This window comes from Lepisosteus platostomus, chromosome 1 (assembly GCF_059453375.1).
Source record: "Lepisosteus platostomus isolate fLepPlt1 chromosome 1, fLepPlt1.hap1, whole genome shotgun sequence".
Lineage (NCBI taxonomy): Eukaryota > Metazoa > Chordata > Actinopteri > Semionotiformes > Lepisosteidae > Lepisosteus > Lepisosteus platostomus.
This window is the reverse complement of record NC_142611.1, coordinates 21,008,298-21,032,201: the sequence shown is the minus strand read 5'-3', so window position 1 is coordinate 21,032,201 and position 23,904 is coordinate 21,008,298. Positions and strand designations below refer to the sequence as shown.

Genomic DNA, 23,904 nt, shown 5'->3' with positions numbered 1-23,904 from the left:
TTGCTGTACAAGAATACATCAAACAAAATACAAAATCTGAAAAATTAAACAATAGTTACTTAAAAGGTCTATAAATTTAAAACTTTAGTGGGATTTTAGAAAACGTGACGCTGGTATCAATTCCAGCCCTGAGATGTATTCTGTGTGGAGTTTAAATGTTCTCCCTGTGTTTGCATAGGTTTTCGCCAGGTGCTCCAGGTTCCTCCCACAGTCCAAACACATCGCACACAGGTAATAATGTTACAGAAAGTCCTTCAAACATACAGTAGTTCGGCAAAATTATGTAAAGCTTTGCAAGTTGACAATAAGTTCTTGAAATCTACTCTATATTATACTGTACAGGAAACCTGTACAGAGGCTCCAACAGAGAACTGACAAAAGACTCCGACTGCACATGCTGAAAACCACCATTTGTATGTCTGAGTTAAAAAAAAAAAAATTGAGTGTCTTTTTTAACTGAGAGATGACTCTAGAATGTTTTCTACAAAACAAATCATATTCGAAATTGGTCTAAAGCTACAGAGGACATTTTGATCAGCATAATGTTTCTTTTAGTCTTACAAAAGCCTGTTTAACTATACTTTAAATGTAACTAAAGATGTTTAATGATGTTAAGATGTAACTAGATGTTTAACTTTAGATGTAACTAAAAAAAGTATTCTTGGTCTTACAACAACCTGTTTAAAGGCAGGAATACCTACAAACACACACAGAAACAGAAAACATGAACACCATTAACATACTGTAACAACAATAATAGTATTTAAAGTCTTTATATAAATAGTGCTTGACGTATTCATGTGAATTGTTTGAAACTTGAGTCCTGAGTCCTGAAAACGAGGTATTTTCAAATTCCAAATACATTTTGTAGAATGCATTACCCTAAAAATGCATTACCATAAAAAACAGTCATTAAACATTTCAGGTGTTACTTTAATAGCATAGGCTGAGCTAGAAAGAGGCTGACCCAAGATATTTATACCATCCTCAAAATGTACTGGATTATATTATTTACTACCCATCAATTCCAGTTAGAATGCATTCCTGGAATTCCAAAATGGAGTCTCATTTCATGATTAATGTGTCTTCCGGGCATTACAGCACACCATTAACTTAACTGATATCAATTTGCATTTCATCAACTTGTTATTGTCAACTGCAGACTTACTATATCATTACAAAATGAAGAACAAGAAAAGATACACGGCATGTTTTCATAGGTAGTGCATACTGTAGGTCACCTACAAGAGTGAATGTCTATTGTGACATAAAATATTTAAAATAGTGAGTGAGAAAAACAGAACCGAAAGACTCTTTAGGGAAATGGGAAATGTAAACATGGTATTCTTTAAAGCATACTTTGAAACTATATTTGTAAAATCCAAATCAATAGTTTGGCAAATCATAACAGTAGACTGTAAAGGAATAATGTTATGAAGGTATAAGAACTTAAAGAAAGTAGTCAGATATGGTGGATACGGAATAAGAAGAGAATTGAATGGAAACAGTTCTGCTTGAACAAATGTTTGTTTAAGGAAATAAACCTAACTCTAGACAGTGGCCTAGTTAGTTTAATTAGTTAAATAAGAAAAATACAAGGAGAAGAAATAATTAATATTGAACAAGATATAGTTAAAGAAGAGATGTATACAGTAATGTTAAGAAATGAAAAACTATTTATTAGAAATGCCATGCAAGAGATAGAAAAACATTAAAATGGAAACTAAAACACATAACAAAAGCTTTTTAGCATTTTACAATCAAAATGAACAATTAATGAATAAATAAATAATTGATGGGAGAATCATGAAAATTTTTAAGATGATGGAAGAGAAATCGTTCATATATCCAATAAATATTTCACTCAGGGGTATACCAAGGAAGAATTAACATATCTCATTAGTAAGGAAAGGACAAACTTCTATATTAAATAGAATTAATTCTAATTATAAATTAGGAGATGGTCGCTATGGTAATGGTTTTCTTTGGGGGATTGTTAACGTGGTGTTAGAAAAAGTTTTGCTTTACATACTGGGCTTCTTTTGAGAAATGGCTGGATGAGACAATTTTCATAATTGATTCAGATCAATCTCTGATCAATTATATATGAGTAACTGGCTTATGTAACTTGCAAATTATTCAATATTCTTATGTTTAGAAATTCTAACAGTGAATATGAGTGTGCAATCTATTATCCAGTGATAATAAATCATTATTGCAAAGACTTTATTATTGTGATTGTAAAATTTCACCACTAAGCCACACAAAATTAATGGATTTGGTGTTTCTGAAGTTGATTAAGCTTGGTATAGCAAAGTGTCAACAGGTATTTAGAAATGAAGATCAGAAGCAGGTCAGGGCCATAACTGTCTAATTTAAAACAATCAATATTATAGCATAAAAATATATACACTCTCCACACTGCTCTGATTGAGCACAATTCTCAGATTTCTTAAATTATTTTGGTTTTATTCAGCACATGAATATGCCCAATTCTACCTCTCAGCTCTACTCTTTGTGGCATTTCAGATTGTTAGCTCTGCTCTAGAAAATAACTAGAGCAGTATCATTTTACTGTACATTTCACTCCCCTTGGGACACAAACTAAACCCACTCCATGAAATTTCATGGGCATAAAACTGGAGGTGGAGATCTACTAACCTATCATTAATTTACATTACATTTTCTGTTCATGGCCCTTCAGGGAACACCAGCAATCAAACAATAATGCACTTACTGGCACAAGGATAGGTTTTTAGGAAGGTTAATTACAGAAAAGAAGAGTAATCTTAAATCCAGTTTAGAAGAGTCTTCAGTCCAACCATTTCACCAAAATCTGGAGTCAGTTTGTGTCTTGTGATTCAATTTTGGAGAAAAATGTAAGTTCCCTCACGGGAGGTGTATATATCTCTGAAGATGTTAATCTTCAATAATCTGGACATTATACAGAGATCTAGAAAAGCAAATGCACGCTTTTGTCATTTCTAGGGTTGATTATTGAAATGCAGTGTATGGAAACATAAATTGGTCTAAATTGTTTGGCTTCTGACTACAACAGTGAACTGCTGAGGCTCCAAATATTGGGAGACCGGCCTTCCTGTTCTGTTGCACTGCTTCAAGACTATGGAATGAGTTTTTGTTCTATATCAAGTTGAAGTCTCTTTGTTTAATGCAAGATTTGAATTCTGTTTAGTTTACTGTTTTAATATGTATATACCTCTCTCTTCTGTTTGTTTTATTCCATCTCCCTAAGAGCTTAAACCAAGGGATTTCCCCTCTGTATAAATTAATAAATCAATAAATCTGACTTCAGTTCTGGACCTTTTTACATCAAGTTCGTATGTTCTCATCCATATTTGCTTGCTTTCCTTCAGGTGCTCTGGTTTCCTCCCACAGTTCAAAGATATACTGGTGGGTTAATTGGCGTCCGGGAAAATTGGCCCTGGAGTGTGTGTGTGTTTGTGTCTGTGTGCCCTGCGATGGCGTCTTGTCAGGGTGTATCCGTCTTTGTGCCTGTTGCTTGCCGAGACTAGTGCTCCCATGTGATCCAGTATTTTATAAAGCGGTTAGAAAATGGATGGAAGTGAAAAAAGAAAACTGAAAAGGACATGGGACTTAAAAGCTGAAGTGTGCCTCTGTATGCATAAGAAAATGGATTGTTCTTATTTTATGAAACAAGTATTAGACTTGTGATTGTGATTTACCTAGTGTCTGGTGCTTCTGTGTTATTAAGAAAATCGTAACTACAATCTGGTCAGGATTTTCTCAAGAGCAATGGTAAGAGCGCCGCCTAATGTTTTAAAACCATTATGTTCTAAATCACCTGTTTTCACCCCTCTATGATTGAAATACTGTATATACAGTAGTTTGCTTCATCTGCCGTTTTTCATAGAGATCGATAGATAACTGGAGAACCTTATGTCTAACCTTGCTGTTTTGAATTCAAATTCTATTAATAAAAAGTATAAATAAAAAGTTTTTACATTTTTCTTCAGGAGCCCCATTGTCAATTACAGTATCGAGATATTGCTTTTGCAGACGACTTTAATTGTCAGTTTCTGGAACGCCTCACACAGTTAACCCAGATCTTTATGTGCAAAACCGAAAGTTCCCAAATAAGAGTATGATAAACATCGAACATTAAAGGGTTTGCAGGTCAGTTTTCTATTAGTTTTATCTTTTATGAGTTAGATTTAATATAGCCAGTTTAGCAATTCATCAAAAGGGAATCTTATTCTAAAAGATATGGTGTCCAATGGAACCGTTTTAAAATAATAAAACGCAGTCACCGTTCAGGCGGCTCCACTTTATGAATTTTGCTTGCTTGGTTTTGCTTTAACGGGAAACTACGCTCCACCTCTCGCTGACGTCAGGCCACATACAGTGTTACAGAGTAGTAAACTAGGTAAGGGCATGCAGGAAGCAATATTATCTTTCACATTTTAAACCTTCAACCCCGATCGCCCGGGCGAGACTGATTTAGAAACGATCTTGAACAGGTCCTGTAAATAGCATAAACATGTCAGCCTTTTCCCCAACCTTGAATACCAATCGCGTATTTCCACACCATTTTGAAGAATGGGAAGGAAGAACGGGGAGGGAACACTCGCTATTACAGCGGGATCATACTCCGTTGCAAGCTGAGCAGGTAAGATGAAAGCACGAAATGGTTGAACAGTATATTGTGCTGTTCATAACGACAATGTCACAATGTTGTATCGCGATCTTTAATTATGGGAAGATGGTGATTCCAGGTGGTGTGAGAATCAATCTGAAAATAAATATTCACTTCATTTTTCATAAAGTAGCTGTTTCTAATCGGAGTGGGAAAAAATCCTAAGCACCCGCTTCGAAATCACCAGAGAAAGCCAAATAAAAGCCGTTTTCGTAGGTTTGATCTTACTAATAAGCATCCTTCAACATCAAATCTAATGGATTTAATGATTTTATGCACTTGTAAACATACTAACAAATTTGAGGCATACTCATGACTGGGGATATATGTGTACTTACACCATACGTACAGTGCGTCGCACGTTATCTTACATTATAATTTAATTGCAGTGGACTTTTTCTGGGGGTTGATGGACACACCTGAATATTTCACTCCCTAAAGTACACCTTCAATGTCACTCAGATGTCGCTTGGAGAACCTACTGTACACGGAGCGATTCGCGGTCTTATCCGTCAGTCTGAATCTCCATATGAATTGCAATACTGTTAATATTGCAGTACCAATATAATGAAGATTATACATAATAGTTTTTAAGACGTATTCTCACCATATGAGTGCAATAATTATATTTTATACTCGAATATGTCCTGGTGCAACTACCAATGAAGTTTAGCTGCTGTAAGAATACAGTGACTGTGACAGCACTTCCCGTGGTCAGAATAATAACAGGATTGTGCCTCCCCTAATCACTTAGCTTAATCCTCAGCTATAAATAAAAACCTGCTGTCTTCTTCACTTGATGACTGCGTCTGAAATTCACAATAAAGTTTCAGTATTTCATATTGCTTAAGACATTTTGGAAACGGTATAGACTTATACATCTGAAAATGAAAAATGGCGATGAATTATACTGTACCTCTGAGCACAAACGGGTTTCCGTAAACTACAATTGATGTTACGTTAAACCGTACTGCAAACAACCTGTTAGATGGAATCTGATTTATGCATCATGTACAAAAATCTTAATACATGAAATTATAATGCAGTTACGATGGAAACAATACAAATCAGTAGACTGATACTTCATTTATATAGCACTAAACCACTGTAGTATCAATACATCGAGCCTATCTTAAGCTCTCTCTTGAGTAAGAGTAAGGCCAATGTCATTATTATACTGTATATGTTACTGTATATTACTGAGAACTCCAATTAGTTCAAATGTAATAGTTCTTAAACCCCAACTAATAGTTCAGTAAAGTTTTCAGTGCATTTTAGCATTATAGTGTTTCGCACCCCTAGGGTTGGACTGTTCCTGACCACTTCCCTTTTATGCTTGAGCAGACTCACTTCTTCTTGTCCTGTGAAATCTCACTCTTTCCAGCTGTCTCCGTCTTCGGTGACCTGCACACCCCTCTGTAAACAACAGGGCAATACGCCTGTGTTAGCCTGATTTCACCAGTTCCAAATGTCCCTGTCTTTTTGCTTTCAGCATTTTAAATGATACCTGACAGTCTACAAGGGAGGAGACTTCCAGTGATCCCTACAAGCCTCTATTACTACTGTGCATAATCTCATTGTTTACGCATATACATTGGCACGTATACAGTACATGTATGTTACATCTGTTGTGTTCATTCTTCTTCAAATACAGTTCATAGAGTATCTCTGATTGGGGAAGCATTTTAAAGGGAAATTATTTCAATCTAGACTCAACACTATGTACTGTATGTGCAGTTTTTGAGCATATTCATAACCCCATACACCTGGTACTATATTCCCTGGACATTAAAAGACGGAATAGGATTTTTAATTTGTGCTGAAATTGACTTTAATATGTAAAGTGAGAGCTAAGCCATTACTGTATTGTATTGCGAGGCCCTGTGTAGTAATCTAGTTCATTTTCTGAGCAACTTTAAAATCCTGCTCTCAAAGTATCTGGGGATAATGGTGCTAAGTAGCAACCCTAGATCAGACTGAATCTCAGTTTAAGCCTACAAATACAGTATATGACTGAAAAACAAAACTAAAAACTTTTTTATGTTCTGCATATGTTTAAATAATTAAAAACCACAGACTGCACTGTGGTCATATTTTTTTTTCTAAACCGTTAAAGAAGAAATTTTGCCTGAAATGTCATGAAGCACATTATTTTTAATCATTTACATGTTGTTTATAATATAAAAAAATAATTTTCTCTTTACTTATATGTAGATACTGAAATGTATCAAATGATATTGCTTCCTTTTACTTATTTGTTGTGTTTTAAGTGCCTCTCACTATAGATTTTTTAATGTTCTGTGGTGCCGTCTCCTGGACATTTATGTGCGTAATTCAAAGCAGGAATTTGGGCAGCCTTCTTTGCTACAGTATGTACACATATAAACTCAGAAGGGATTATTTTATTGTACATGGTTGAATCAGTGTGATGGTTAATGGTCATTATTGTTTGGTCATTGTTGTGCCACGTTTTGTGTGTCTTTGTTTGATGGTTTACTTATCCTTATCCTTCACTCTACTTCACCCTACTGTGGGCAGTGCACTTGACTGCATAGGGGCTGCTATTGACAGGAGACATTCTACAGAAAATAGAAGCATTGGTGCACTGCACCGTAATTAGTGAGCACTGAGAAAATAAAATCCTAGTCTCACTGCAAGAACCCCTGCCAGCACTTGTAACTGTTATGCTACTGTACATGTGCTTTGGGATTTTGAAGTCATTTTCAAAACAATACTGGAATGTGGAAGGAATGCACTGGAGTTGTAGCTACATAAAATAAAAGAGCGTCATTATATGAAAGAAGGCAGAAATACCATATTCATGGAGGTACTGTATACAGTTTAAATCATCAGACTGTCAGCACAGAGACATGTATAGACAAAAGCTGGTCCCAGGTTGTCAAAGGAAGAAAAATAAAGAAGGCCGATCCAGACAAGTCCCAGCAACAGTGTGTCATATACGCTTGCCTCAGTGGTCCCAAAACCTCAAAGAAAGATATTGGTGGCGGTTACAAGACACTATTCTTAGAAACACTGCAAGTACCATTTGCTTTGGGGACCTTGCATTAAGGCTAATGAAGGCCCAACTGTTGGTATAATGGATTAAATAGGGTAATTTCAAATCAAATCCCAAGACCTTGGACACAAACTAAAAACAAGGATCAAATCTTTGGATCTGTGGTCTACTAAGGGAACCCTTTCTGCACCTTGTAGAAGTAGAAGTGAACAACTGCAAACATTTATCTTGGTAGATCTTGAACATTACTCTCACTGTCTGCAGATGAGGTGAGGAGATCTCTGCTAAAAGTGAACACACACAAGGCTGCAGGACCCGACAGCATACCCAGTCACGTCCTCAGAGCCTGCGCCAATCAACTGGCGGGTGTATTCACAGACATTTTCAACATGTCTCTGGCCCGAGCCGTAGTCCCCACCTGCTTCAAGACAACCACCATCATCCCAATACCAAAGAAAACCACAGTGACATGTCTTAATGATTACCGACCAGTGGCACTAACACCTGTCATCATGAAGTGCTTCGAGAGGCTGGTCATGAAGCACATTAAGGACACCATTCCAAACACAGTGGACCCGTACCAGTTTGCCTACCGGTCCAACAGACACAATCTCCATTGCCATACACACTGCCCTATCCCATCTGGACAAAAAGAACACATACACAAGACTACTATTCATCGACTTCAGCTCAGCTTTTAACACTATCATCCCAGAAACTCAGTGCACTGGGTCTCAATACCACCCTCTACAACTGGATTCGGGACTTTCTGACAGGCAGACCTCAGGCTGTCAGGCTTGGAAACCACACCTCCGGCACACTAACTCTGAACACTGGGGTCCCCCAGGGGTGTGTGCTTAGTCCATTACTCCCTCTATACCCACGACTGTAAGGCCAAACACAACACCAACTCCATCATCAAGTTTGCCGATGACACCACAGTTGTAGGTCTGATCACAGACAATGATGAGAGGGCCTACAGGGAGGAGGTCAATCTCCTTACAACGTGGTGTGATGACAACAACCTCACCCTCAACGTCAGCAATACCAAGGAGCTGATCGTTGATTTCAGGAAACTGTAAACCGGACATGCCCCTATCCACATCAACGGGACTGAAGTGGAAAGGGTCAGTAACTTTAAATTCCTTGGCGTCCATATCACCGAGGACCTCACATGGTCTCTCAACACCACCTGTCTGATCAAGAAAGCGCAACAGCGCCTGTACTTCCTAAGACGTGCGTTGAAGAAGGCTAAGATATGTCCCCAGATCCTCACTAACTTTTATAGATGCACTACAGAAAGCACACTGACAGGCTGCATCACAGTGTGGTATGGCAACTGCAGTGCTGCTGACCGCAAAGCCCTACAGCGGGTGGTGAAAACTACCCAGTCCATCACTGGGGTTGCCCTCCCATCTATACAGGACATTTATGACAGACTGTGCTTGAGGAAAGCTCTAAGCATCATCAAAGACCCCACACACCCCAGCTACAGACTTTATGATCTGCTACCATCTGGAAAACGGTACTGGAGCATTCGGGCCCGGACTACCAGACTCGGAAACAGTTTTTACCCCTGCACTATCAAACTATTAAACTCCCAGCCTCTCTCACTCTCACCTCACCTCTCACCTATGATCTGAACCTCACAGTGCCTTCTTTCTTTCTTACCAAAAACCCAAACACAAATTGAAAATCTACCTCTACCATACATACAAAAGCTCACTCCCCATAATTTCTATCCCTTTATTTCATTCTGTTGATGCATGTTTTTGCACATTACCTGTTACCTTTTTGTTGTTTTGCACATTGCCTGTTGTTTTTTTTTGCACATTGCCTGTTCTTGTTTTTGCACATTGCCTGTTGTTGTTTTTTGCACACTGCCTGTTGTCTCTGTCTTTCTTTTGTTATACAATTGTATTGTTGTTGTTGTTGTTGTTGTTGTTGTTGTTGTTTTTTCTTTGTACTACTTATGTCCGAGAGCTAGATAATAGCATTTCGTTATACCATATACCTGTATAAACTTGAACTTAAACTGAACTTGAACATTGCATTACTGAGAACACAGTATGTTGAAGAAAACTTTAGCTTTCAAAACAATTTAGAAGGGAATATTGTGTGTAATTTCTGTCACCAAGATACAAGGTAAATATTGTTACTAGGGAATCGGGTCACGGTAAAGCAACTAGAGTAAGTACCTTTTGCTTAAGAAAGCAAACCACCGCAAAAAAATTGAAAATGTTGTGTTGCGACCGGAGGTTTTAATGCATTTAAATTATATTTTTCACCAAGCATACTCAACAAACTAAAGTAGAAAAAATATTTGTATTGTATAAAAAATATGAGAACTGGAAAAATCTTTTTTACTGATGCATTTGTCCTGCTGGGGGTAAGTCAATACTTAGTAGAAGCACCGTTTAATAGCTTTGAGACCTCAGGGGTATGCCCATATCAGCTTTGCACATCTGGATATGGGCATTATTGCCCATTCTTCCTTGCAGATTTGCTTAAATTCTCTCCAGTTGGCACTGGTGAACCACAATCTTCAGTTCCTTCCACACATTTCTTAAAGGAATTGAAGGGATTCAAGTCTGGGCTTTGGTGATCACTCACCTTCTTGTTCTGAAGCCACTCCATTGACATTTTTGCTGTGTGCTTGGAGTCCTTGTCCTTTTGGAAGGTAAATCTTTGCCTCTTTCTAAGTTCTTCTGCTGACTGAAGCAGGTTGTGTCTGTATTTGGCTCCACACATTTCCTCTATCCTGACAAGTGTCTCACTCCCTGGCACTGATAAGCATCCCCATAGGATGGTGCTGCCACCACGATGCTTCATGGTAGGGATGGAGTTACATGGGTGAATTGTGTTCAGTTTGGGCCAGGCATAGGACTACACATTCAGGCCAAAGAGTTACATTTTTTTAGTTTCATCGTACCAGAGAAGCTTTTGCCACATGGTCTGAGGGTCTGTTACATGTCTTCCTGCAAACTCCAGGTGCTATCATGTGGCCTTTGCTCAGGTGTGGCTTAAATCTAGCCACTATCTCATAGAGGCTAAATCTATGTAGTGGCACAGGGAGTGTTGTCCTCTGGACAGGTTCACTTGTCTCAGCCACTAAACTCTGTAGTTCAATGGGTGTGGTTATTGGGTTCTCTCTTACTTCTCTGACCAAGGTCCTTCTTGCCCGGTTGCTCATTGTGGGAGGACAGCCTGCTGCAGAAAGACTCTGAGTGGTTCCATTTTCTCTCATGATGACTAAAGAAAAGTCCTAATGACCGTGCCTCTGGAAACTTTCAACATCCTAGGTGTGTTTTTATTCTCCTCCCCAGATCTTTGTCATCTTACAGTTCTATCACAGAATTTAACAGACATTGTAGAGTTTATGTTTTGACATTCACTGTCAACTGAGGGCACATTTCTTCTGAAATTATTGTTATGTTCCACATCCCTCCTCTAGAGGGCGATTCTACCACTTTCAGTTATGATTCATTTCTGTTATTTCCTGGTGCATCTTGTTTGCTTTTTGGTTAAAAGCCCAGTGTCTCTGCAGTTCTGGGCTCAGTATTGGAAGATGGACACCACAAGGCTTGCCTATTTTCCGAGTTCTCCAAAGGCAGGCCTTTTTCCGGCGTCCTGACCACCTGGGTCCGGGATGCGGAGTACCTGGTTCCGTTATGTTTTTAGTTCCTGTTCCTGTTCCTGTTCCTGTGCTGGTTCCGACCCAGTTCCCCCTTTTAACCATTTGTCTTGGATGGATTTCCCAGTTCGTGGATTATGGACTGCGCCCTGACTTCCCTTTTGGATTTCCTTGGACTTGGTTTCTATCTCATACCCCCCGTGCACCTGCTCACTACAGTCACCGCCCCCTGTCTTGTCAACCTATCCTAATCCCATTGTACCTTCCTCCGTCGTCTTTTATGGATTATAACGTCCGCATAGGGTCTTTAATAACACGGGAGTCAAAACTGGCTTTCGTGACAATTATGAAAGGAAAAGAAAAGAAACACAATGTTTTGGCTGTGGAGTCTGAAGCCTTCTTTAGTTTTAGCCAGTAATGATTTTCTGGGTTCTTGAAATCTGCAAACATAATGAGATGTCTGTGTGTTTTGCTCTTACAATCCTAAGTGTACAAAATGTACAATACAGATGTCAAGCCACAGCCCTGTAGTAATCTAGTAGTAGTAATGTAGTGAATATAACCATTTCCCCCATTCTGACCTGTTGAAACACATTTGTTAAGAGGTCTAGGACCCATCTGATCTTATCTTATCTCATTGTAATATGTTGTTTCACTGTTTTCTCTGGGCTTTTCATTGGGAGAGGTTAGAGCATTTGCCCTGTAGCTGTTATGCTGGGTGGTCTGGTCCGTTTTTAGAATGGGAGTAATAAAAGATTTCTTCCACAGAAGACGTGTGACAATTTAAGGACATCTAAAAAAAACAGACTAATAATGTCACAGAGCTGATCTGCACAAGATTGCAGAACCCTTCCACATACATTATGTGGACCTGTGCTTTTTCTTAAGTTAATTCTCTGTGTCAGTTAATTTGCTGTGTCAATTTTAATAAACTCTCTGAATAATGGGAATTCAACATTCAACATGAAGGTGTTTGTTGGTTTTGATTCAAAACAGGTATAAAACACATCATTTGCCAGCTGTTGACCACTTGTGCCATTTATCACAGGTATAGTGTGATAAGCAGTTAACTTTCCGAGATAGTGGCCATGGGTTTAATGCCCTTCCATGCCTGGTATCGCCCATAACAATGCTATTCTCTTTTTGTTACCCATACTAATCCTTAGCTTTTCTCTTTTCGCATCCTACTGCTCCTGAGCTCTGTGTCCCCTTGAGAAAAAGCAAGTTTCTTTTTATAAGGAGTACATGTTTGAAACTCTTGGTTACCCAGGGTTTTTCTATTGGGAAAAGGCTTAAAGCTTTTAATAGAAATGATTGAGTCTACACAGAAAGAAATGTCATACGATACTACAGTACATCAAGTTTGTGAATATCCTCTGATGTGTCTTTAAGCACATCTCACTGCAGTTAAAACAACCCTGTAGCCGTTTAGTACTTTCTTTTTCCCAGGTTTCTACTGTTCTTGTCTCTGGTTTGTTTCTCTTGAACAGCAGCTGATTCATTGGTCTGAGAAGAACTGTATTGTGATCAGAGTTGCCCACTGTAGGGCTTGCAAGAGATGAAGTACTGTAGGCATTTGGTATTGTCCCATAGCAACAATCAATAATTACTGTTCAACCATCTGGTGCAGGTCACATATTGATAATATGTACAGTCTATTTTTCATTGTGCAACTTTTAAAATCTCCTAAAATTAATTTCAGGTATTTTTCCATATTCACTTTCAGGGGGATGTAAACAGGTCTTTAAAAAGCTGTGAAAACGCTCGGGAAGGTCAGGAGGGATGCAGAAAGACACTTAGCAGTTCAAAGTCACGCACACACACACTCTCATAGATGGTACTGTAATTATTTGGTACCAACAATTATTTATCATCAGACACATGCCTCCACCATAATGTTTACCTGTGGTTACTTTGTCTGTGATCAGCAGGTGTAGAGAAAACCCCTCATGCTTAACATTGTCATCTCGATAATCGCGACATCTCCATAAAAGCAAGTACGCAAGCATTGATTAAAGAACTGCACATTATCATGAAGTTTATCCACATTGCCTTTCAATGACTGAACGTTAGACATTATCATAGTGAATCTGGGGGGGGGGGGGGGAGTTAATTCTTCCTTTGCCAAAGTTACTCTCTCCATCTACCTCTCCTGCTGCACTTACATTTGTTTTGGAATTAAAATCTGTATTCTGTGTAGAATATCAGAATATCTTGAGGAAGTTTGGCAAACAGTGTTGGAATTGATTAAACATTAAAGTTTGACATTCTTGGAATTATTTCAATCGTAACGCTTGCATCATCCTGAACATTCCAGCCATTAACTGCTAGATCCAGAGTTGAACAAGTAGTACACAGAAAACAATAACAGGAAAGCACGTACTGTACCATTCTGCACCTCCGCATCCTGCACAATCAAAAAAGTAAATAATTAAAAAGAAGAAGAAAAAGAGACAACTAAATAACAAGAAAACAAGCTCGACAAAAAAACACTTGTTTTTTTAGAAAGAATAAAAATACTGTAGCTACATACAGCTACAGTATATACTGTAGCTAAAAGATACTGTAGCTACATTCATGAGTGAGTGATCTCACAAGGAAATTAGATGCATCTTGGCTCAATTTGGAGTGTCATCATAAACTAGGTGAATACTTATCAAGTCATGACATTTCTTTTAAATTACATATACTTGTAAAGCATTTCCAGAACTTGTGTTCTGCTTTAACATTATTGAGTAATTTGTGTAGATCAGTATAATATAAATGTATTCCTATATGGTTAAACATAAAACAATTTGCAAAAATACCTATGGGACGTGAGGCAGTTATTTTCAAAGTATTGATAAAATTCAATACATTGCTCTTCTTCAGAAATAACATTGAGACACGAACCAGAGGGTACAACTAGAGACTACTGTATGTGAAATAGCATGTAAAACCGAAAACAAGAATCATTCGTGTACTTAAAGAGTTGTGGAAATACGGAGGTAGATGCTTAGACACATAGCTTAGCTGATACCCTGGCATCCCTCAAGAAACAGGTGAATGCAATCCTCAGATCAGTTATCTATTGGAAGAACAGATGGGCCAGAAGGCCTCCTCTCATTTGTAATCGTTCTTATATTTAGGCATAAGGTGTTCACTTCAGTGTTTGAGGAGGTTAATTATGATTTATGAGAAATGACAGAATTGTGTTTTGTTTCATTTCAGACAGCTGAATCCAGAGGGGAACACAGCACACTGCAAGCTCCCATCGATGACTGTGAAAAACTGGGAACTCTCTTTGGGGAACTTAATAAGTGCCTTAGAAGCATTGGATTTTCACAGATGTACTTTGGTGAGAAAATAGTAGAGCCTGTGGTGATAATCTTCTTCTGGGTCATGCTGTGGTTCCTTGGATTGCAGGCCTTGGGCCTTGTAGGAGTCCTGTGCCTTGTCATCATATTCATTCAGAAATGAATGGCGTGCACTATAAAAAAAAATCCTGACAATAATACAGATATGAATTTCACTCATTTAAAAAAAATAAAGGGTAGAGTTGGTTCTTAAAGGATGTTGTATGCATAAAACTGAAAAACTGATCAAATGTCATAAAATGACCAATGCAGTTTACAGTTTAAATTTCTAAAGAAACTTTAAACAGATATAAATATTTTGACAATATAAAGGCAATGTATAGCTTGTAAATTTACCCCTTATGCATGTTTTTTAAATGCATTCTTTTTCTCTGAGACTTCTACACAGTTTATTTCAGTAAAGTATTTCACAGGTTTAATTCACAGTTTATCTCAAACTTTTTAACAATTGAGAGATCTCTAACAAGCTAAATTTCAAATGTTAATATTGCAAAAACAATGTGTATAAGTTCAAGACTTCAAAGTACATATATAGTTTTCTTAATAGGATTAGGGTTTTTCAAATACTGGTGACAGACATCTGAACAAGAATGCAGACTGTTCTCCTTAATCACAAGGTGTTACTAATTGCTTAGTAAAGCTGATTTTTAGAAAGACATTGTCCATATAAGGAAGCCCTGTTATGTTAGAATTGCTTTAGAGTTTGATGTTTTAATCTGATAAAAAAATATATGCTTTTTTCTTCATCATTCATAGAATAACATAAAAGAAAAAAAAATAATTAAATCAGGAAACTGCCAACACAGCATCATCTCAGTTGTCAATAAAGCTCCTTGTCCACGGTGCTTCCGATGGAACAAATCTTGCTTTTCAAAGAGCAGGTTGGTGTTCCAAAAGATAGGGAGGATACAGTTCTCAGTTTTGAACAGATTTGAATATTCTCAGGGTATGTTATGTGAATTATATTAGAAGTGAAAACCTTTAACCTTAACCTTTGAGAAGTTATTTTTGTGTGAAAACTGTACAGTAATTTAGCCAATGTAGGATTCTGTTTTCTTTTAATTATCACAGTTTATCACTCGGCACATTTTCAACTAGTTTTAAGGAGATATTTTGTGTTATGACAATCATTTCAAAAGTACTTTCCTAGAACTGATACACCAGATTAAGAAGTTCAGAAAACAATTACAATTATTGTATACTCAAGTTGCAACTATTTGAAGGACTTAATTAGATCAGGATTTTATAACTTATATTAGGTTCTGTAGCATTATCTAAACAATGTAATGAGACAGTAGTATTGTACTTCACAAAAGACATAACCGTGCTACTTACCTTTTTTGAGTAAAGCCCAAGGGCAACCTACTACTAAACAAACTCTTGCCGAAGGTCTGAGTATAGACCAAAGATGATTGTCTTGTCAAGAAACAATTTTAAGCCTATTCCCCCTTTTCAGTAACTCAATTACAGTCGACCTAGGGAGTAGCGAGTAAAGCCAAATTTTACCCTAGAACCCTTATAAAAAACTGCCACCCTCTACTAACCTCTTAAAGTAATTGAAGATATTAATTACAAGTATAAAAAAAGTAAATAAAAGTAAACAAGACGACTATACAGGCTCATTAACTGGCATGCTTGACGGAGAATGAAGCATTTTTTTCCAATATTTTTTCTTTTCTGGAGCCGACCACCTAAGTTGAGAGCGCGTAAGTTACGAGTCGACTGCATTTTTCATAAGAATCTCAAACTTATAAAAATAGAGGGATTAGTCCTTTAATACAGTAGAGCAGCAATTTACAGACCTTACTGTCTAGATTACCTCTTTCCAAGAAATGTGACCATAGTGACCATTGAATTCTATTATTACTGCAAGTGTTCTGGACACCTGTAGGGTCAACAACCTGTAGGGTCAACACTGTGGCTCTATTGCCCACTATTGCAATGGGATGAGAAGCGCTTTTGGGGATGTTTCTGCATAGTCCCCAGAGGGACACAAGTCCTTCTTTTCCAGAGGTCTGGAAACATCTGTTGTAAAAGACAGACACAAGATAAAACTACTGTATGTAGCCATTGTTTATAAAGCTTATTCACTAATGAAGTAAACAGACCCTGTCACTCTTTTAAAAAAAGGCTTCAGTACACATTCTCAAGAAAACAATTTACATTATCTACAAAGCTCATTTTCAAATGTCATTCCAGGCCACAGGATTCCTTAAAGGCTTGCATTTACTGGAGCATTATAAGTCACTCGCTATCCAGAATTAACTCTGAAGGTTTTATAATGAAGAATTAGCTGATTGTTCCTGTTTACATACAGTATATAGTATATTCAGCTCTGAATGTATGAATAGACATATACTGTATTTTATACTGCTTATCATTTAACAAATGTGCCAAAAATTACCTTTTACTGTTCTCATGTTTTAAAATTTGTTTTTACTTTTTTACTCTTTTGTGAGGCTGAACATGCATAAAATGGATGAAGTAATGTAATATTCAAGGACATATTATGGAATCTATCCAGCTTGTGAAATAGTTAATGTATTTATTTTTAAAGTATTTGTATTTTATGCACAAAAATTCTTAAAATGCTGAAAATGTAACTCATGTAAAATGTGTGCAAATCTGTAAAATTATGTTATTTGAAAAAAACATGCAGGAGCTTTAAAAATAATTAAGAAAGCTGTTGTCTACTGCCATTTTTCTGTTGTGTTTTTCTTTTTGTGTCCTTACTAGTAACTTTTGTGAGCTTTACCTGTGCATACAGGCACTGATAGTATCAAATTTACCAAGGTTTTAATGCAGTGAATGAAGTATGTAAAACTATACAAATTCAAATAATGCTATTTTGACTTTGTTGATGAAGTATGAACTGCAGAATGTACAGTATGTTTTCACTTATGAGCCCTGATATAAATGATAAATTAATGGAGAAGAAAAACATTTGTGCCTGGTAGAATATAATTAATTATGAATCTTACTGTATATTCAATGTATTTTTGGAAAACAGAAGCTGCTGCATTATTTTTTAAAGCGGAACTGAAACGCTATTTTTGTATTTTGGGGTGGTTAGAAAGAATCAGCATTGACGAGTGCATTTCAAACCACAATAAAATGTTATTGACATATTGAGAGATTTGCTACTGGGCTAATGCTTTTCTGCCTGCCTAAAGCAGAATAAGAGTCCACTTCGCCTGAAGAAGAAACTTTCCTCATCTGAAGAACATAAATTCCAGAGCCACCATATGAAGTTTAAAGCCACTTCTATGGTAGCCAGAATAAGACCTCTAAACAAACTTTTTACATACTCAATGTGAAAAAGAAATGTACAGTAGCTAAGAAGGGATTACTACTAATTGCAATATTAGGTGGTTGCCTTGGAATGACAGTTGTATTCTTTTTTAAATTCTGATACACAGCGGAACAAACAGAATTTGATTCTAAGCTTAGAGACAGAAAGAAAGAACGAATAACGTTTTGGCTACAGAGGCTTCTGGCATTATGCAGTTGTAATATTTCCTTAGCCTTCCTGCTGCTGACATACAATGACCTGAGAGAAACAAACATCACACACATCCATTGAGACAAACATACAGAAAACCTTGTCACCTTTGACAGGATTTTTACTGGAGAACCCACTTAAGGATATCATTCATTCAAATGTATTTGTGATCAAATACATTTGATCCTGGTCCCTGAAGTGGAAGAAATGGTTAGAAAATGGGTGGATGAAAAGTCCATAAACTATGCATAATTACCTACATCTCATTTTTCCTCTTCAAGATCCTGACAGAAGCCAACATCAATATGACTTGTGACTTAAAAGTGAACTGCAACACTATTTTTATATTTCAGGGTTAGAAAGAATCATCATTGCTGAGTGCATTTCAAACCACACCAAAAGTAAGATCTACATAGTAACTTGTAAACCTCAAATTTACATCACAAAATAGATTAAATTTCCAGGTTTGCGCATCGCCATGTTCAGAACAAGGCAACAAAACGTCCGATGATATGATGCAGCCCTATTACATTGTAAAGAAGCAGGCTTGGGAATACACCTCTTTTAATCCAATAGAAATGTTACTCTTGACCTCCAGGTAGTTTTGCCGATAAATGGAACTTGTTAACTCTGCATGCAGATCATGTTGGAAACTTCCTGCAGTAAAATATCTGCTGTACTTATTCTCTCATACTGTACATCGCTTTACATTGGTCGTTACAATGACTAGTTAGCAGGAATGGCCGAGTCACAATCCATGGGAACTCTCGCTCTTGCCCATGGCGAGAGCAGTGGTTTGCGACATCATGATGACTTAACAGTACTTTCAGAAAATTCACGATTTAGTGCTTAATTCGAAATTTGGATTTTTTTCTATACTGTCAAGGAATTTATTTTACCCTTTAAAACATATCTTTTAAACTGTTCTAATTGTCTCAGGCCATAACAATATGGTTTTTAATAGAACAACAATTTAATTACTATCATACTGGTATTTACTGTTGATTTGCACTTAATATAGTGCACTTACTGTATAATGTTAACAACGCTGTAACTATTGTTGCTATTGAATGAATCCAAAAGCTGCTACCACGGCAGTAGCAGTTGTAGGCTGTGATAGACAAGTGTCACAGTCCCCTCAGGAAGATCTCCAAATCCACACTTGGTCACCCATTGAGGCAAGTAGTACTACCACACTGAGAAATTATATAAGTTTATCATAAGTATCAAAAACAAGAGGAGGCCATTCAGCCCACTTTGTTTGGTTTGCATTAGTCGAGTGGCAGTTAGGCGCAGTGGTTAGCATTATTGAATCGCAGCACTGGGTCCTTGGTTCAATTCTGGATCTGGAGTGCTGCAGTATCTGTTTGACGTTTTGCATGCTTTCACTGTGTTTCTGTGGGTTTCCTCCCTCAGTTCAAAGACAAACTGGTAGGTTAATGGTCTCCTGGGATATCTGGCCCTGGTGTTAATGTATATATATTTGTGTCTGTGTCCTGCGATTGACTGATGACCCATCCAGGTTGTACCCTACCTTGTGCCTGTTGCTTGCTGGGATAGGCTCCGGGACCCTCAATACCCTGAATTAGATGAAGCTGTTAGAAAATAGATGGATGGGTTGTCAGTAGTTAATTGATCCAAGGCTGTGTAACTTGTTCTAGACCCCCACTACACTGTGTAAAAATGTTACTTTTGATTTTTTAATACAACTGAACCCAGTTTCCATTTATGTCCTCTGGATTGTGTTTCACTGTTGATTCTGAAAAAAAATAATTGGGTTGACTGATTCTAGAGCAGAAATATTTTTATTGCAACATGGTGCATAAAATTGTATACAATATTCTAAATAAAGTTTGTCAGCGATGTCGCCATTTTTAGAGTCTAAATCCATGTATTACATAAGGTTGCACAGTTGACACTGAAAGAACACAACAAATCCCATCTCCCTCGGGATCTAGTTTCTAGATTCTAGGTCCAACTTGTCTAATACTCCAGCTCTACCTGCAACAGAAATACAAGCCAGCAATGTCGAGAAGCAGCTGGGTTTCTGCTATTAATGGACTGTCATTAATGGACAGTGTGTGATTAATGTACTGTTAATTCACACTTAATCATTTATGCAGAACTTAACTAAGTCTTACTACATCGCAGCAAACGTCCCCTTTGCTTTAAAGATAGCAATGTTTAAACTAGCCAGGTGTTATCTATTGTATCTCGATTCACTTCATAACAATATTTTGATTCTTTTATGAAAGAGCAGGGCTGACAAGCTCTCCAACTCTCAGTAAAGGGTGTAACAGCTGACAGAAGGACTCCACCTAGGAGAAGGAAATATGTAATTCCCTATATGCTTTAAGAACTATTTCTTGAGAGTATTCCAACACACCCCTCAGGTTCAAGGGGAAGAAAAAACAGCATTCAGATACAGTGTATACTATATGTAATAGAAGTAAGAAGTATAAATCTATAGTATAATTACTTGGTTCATTTTTGTCACCTTTTTATGTATGGTCACGGCTATAGCAGTTTTCCAGTCAGTAGGTATTACCCTTGTATTGTATGACTATTGGAAGAATTATGAAATGCCCTATAACCCCCATCGTTTGTTTCCTTAAGTACAATTGCTAGAATTACATCATGCCCTGGAGATTTGTTTACATATTAATCTGGAAATTCAAGTGCTTCTAGTAAGTGCTTCTAGTATGTATAACACTTTTGACTCTTCTATTCAAGAAACACAAGATAGAACTATGTGGAGGCCTATCAGCTGAGTTAGCCCATTTGGTAGGTACTAGCTAATTGATCCAAGGGTCCCATGCATTTCTTGATAGAGATTAGCTTGTTCTGCACTATCAAAATCCTTTTATGTGACCCTAATCTCACAGAAAATGTATTTTAGCTTGACAGTATTCATGTCTCTTGTTTGCCATTCTAGTATGCAGTGTACGTGCTTGAAATTAATTGATTTTTTTAACTACAGTAGGTACTGCTCTTTGGATCTTAAGTCAGTTCTCCCTAAATTGTATTAATATGTTAACTTTGCAACCCGAGGTGAGAAGATACTAGACTTAGTTTACACAAGCATCTGTGATGCATACAATGCTGTTCCCCGCCCCCACCTGGGCTACTCTGACCACATCTCTGTTATGCTAATCGCAGCATACAGATCGCTGCTCAAACGTGCCAAACCTGTTCTGAAACAGATCAGAGTATTGCAGATGGAGACATCTCAGCATTACAGGACTGTTTTGAGCACACAGACTGGAATATGTTCAGGGAGGCTGTTACCTATGAGCATCTCATTGATTTAGAGGAGTATGCAGCATCTGTGACTAGCTACATCAGTAAGTGTATAGATGACATCACTGTCTCCAAATCCACCATCACACGGGCCAACCAGAAGCCATGGCTGACTGCAGAGGTCCATGCACTGCTAAGAACCCGTGATGCTACATTCATATCAGGCGACAAGGCAGCCCTCAGGACTGCAAGGGCCAACCTGTCCCGTGCCATCAGGGAGGCAAAGCGCACCTATGCATGAAAAATCCATGGCCACTTCCTGGACACCAGAGAAACCCGGCGCATGTGGCAGGGCATCTAGGCCATTACTAATTACAGGACTACCCCACGTGTCAGAGATCGGTGATGCCTCCTTCCCAGATGTGCTGAACAACTATGCACGGTTTGAAGCAATGAATGTTGTGCCTGCAAGGAAAACCACACTTACTCCCAATGATCAGGTGCTTTGCCTGTCCACAGTTGATGTAAGGAGGACACTAGCCAAAGTTAATCCATGTAAGGCTGCTGGACCCGACAATATACCTGGTCGGGTGCTCAAGGAATGTGCAGAACAGCTAGCTTATGTCCTCACAGATCTCTTTGTGATAGGCGGTCATTCCTGTATGCTTCAAATCTACCACATACCAGTGCCGAAGAAATCATCCGTGTCCTGCCTCACTGACTTTCGCCCCGTGGCACTCACACCACTTATCCTGAAGAGCTTCGAGAGGCTAGTCACGAGCCTCATCAAGTCCAGACTCCCTACCCCACTGGACCCTCCCTCAGTTTGCATACCGCTTCCACCGGTCTAATGATGAGGCTGTATCACTTGCCCTTCACCTGGCCCTGTCTCACCTGGATAAGAAAAACTCTTAAATAAGAATGCTTTTCATTGACTTCAGTTCAGCATTTAATACAATCATCACCCAGAAGCTGACAGAAAAATTGAGCTTGCTGAACCTTACCTCCCTCTGTAAGTGGATTCTGGATTTTCTGACTGAGAGACCTCAGACAGTCCGGATCGGTGATAATATCTCCAGCACCATCACAGTGAACACTGAACTCCCCAGGGCTGTGTGCTCAGCCCACTGCTGTTCACATTGATGACTCATAACTGTACTGCCAAGCACAGTTCAAACTGCATCATCAAGTTTGCCGATGACATGACAGTGGTGGGCCTCATTAGCAACAAAAAGTGAGTCACCATACAGAGAGGATGTGGAGCAACTAGTGGACTGGTGCACAAACAACAACTTATCTCTTAACGTTAACAAAACAAGAGATAATCAGTGACTTTAGGAGGGTCCACACTGATCACTCCCCACTGTACATCAACAGCTCCCCTGTGGGGACAGTTAGAAGCACCATGTTTCTTGGTGTACACATTACAGATGACCTCACTTGGTCCCTCAATACCACCTCCCCAACCAAGAAAGCACAGCAGCATCTCTATTTCCTGCGGCGACTGAGGAGGGCAAACCTCCCCCCACCCATTCTTACCACTTTCTACAGAAGCACCACTGAGAGCACCTTGACCAGCTGTATCACTGTTTGGTTTGGGAATTGCAATGCTTCAGACCGCAAGACCCTGCAACGAATTGTGGAAACAGCTGAAAAGATCATACTGTAGGTGCCTCCCTCCCTTCCATTTCTGTCACCTATTACAAACGCAGCTTACACAGGGCCTCCAGTAAATGACCCCTCCCATAAACTCTTTGCCCTCCTACCATATGGAAAAAGGTATCACAGTGTACGTGCTAGCTCCACCAGACTCTGTAACAGCTTCTTCCCGCAGGCTGTCAGGCTCCTCAACACCCTGGAATCTACTTGCACCCACTCCAATTCCAGAAACAGGGTTTAAATCCCCCCAGTGTGTTGTGTATATTGTATTAGGGATTTGCACTATCTGCACTTTGCACTATGTGTATCCTGTGTACAATGTCTATGTCAGTGTCCTGTCTGTATTTGCACCGTGGACCAGGAGGAGTGATATTTCGTTCCACTGTATACTTGTAGACTGCTAGAATGACAAATAAATATGAACTTGAACTTGAACTTTTGGAATACTTTGTAAAGTGATATTTTTATACTTATGTGTATGAACTGATTTCTTAAAGCATTTGGGCCACTGCTAGCTAGCCATTGAATTACTTTCTTTTGGAATTAATCTGTCACTTGCCTCAAGCAGAATACCTTTAAATAGCTGCAAACTACTCCCTGATGATTCTGTATAATTTCTACCCAATTTCACTTTGTCTTCGGCTCTGGCTCATTCTGTCACAGTGTGCTATGTCATAGCCTTGCCTGAAATTGTAAATGTTTTACTATACCTATACACTTCTAAAGTATACATCAAAGCATACCATATTATAATACCCACCATACTGTATATACCTCTTCCCTGGGGATGCTTCACCTCCACGTTTTCCTCATTTTTCATTT

At 38.3% G+C, this 23,904-nt stretch overlaps 1 protein-coding gene across 1 annotated transcript; it reads left to right on the top strand.

The window, feature by feature from the left end:
• Positions 1-4,373: 4,373 nt before the first annotated feature.
• fam241a (family with sequence similarity 241 member A) lies at positions 4,374-20,050 on the top strand. Its single transcript, XM_088627189.1, has 2 exons — positions 4,374-4,648; positions 14,536-20,050. The coding sequence occupies exons 1-2, from the start codon at positions 4,520-4,522 to the stop codon at positions 14,782-14,784; spliced, it is 378 nt and encodes a 125-aa protein (XP_088483315.1). The 5' UTR covers positions 4,374-4,519; the 3' UTR covers positions 14,785-20,050.
• Positions 20,051-23,904: the final 3,854 nt, after the last annotated feature.

Coding starts and splice junctions, on each gene's coding strand:
- fam241a (XM_088627189.1), top strand. CDS start 4,520: ATGTCAGCCTTTTCCCCAACCTTGAATACCAATCGCGTATTTCCACAC. Junction 4,649..14,535: donor CTCCGTTGCAAGCTGAGCAG/GTAAGATGAAAG, acceptor GTTTCATTTCAG/ACAGCTGAATCCAGAGGGGA.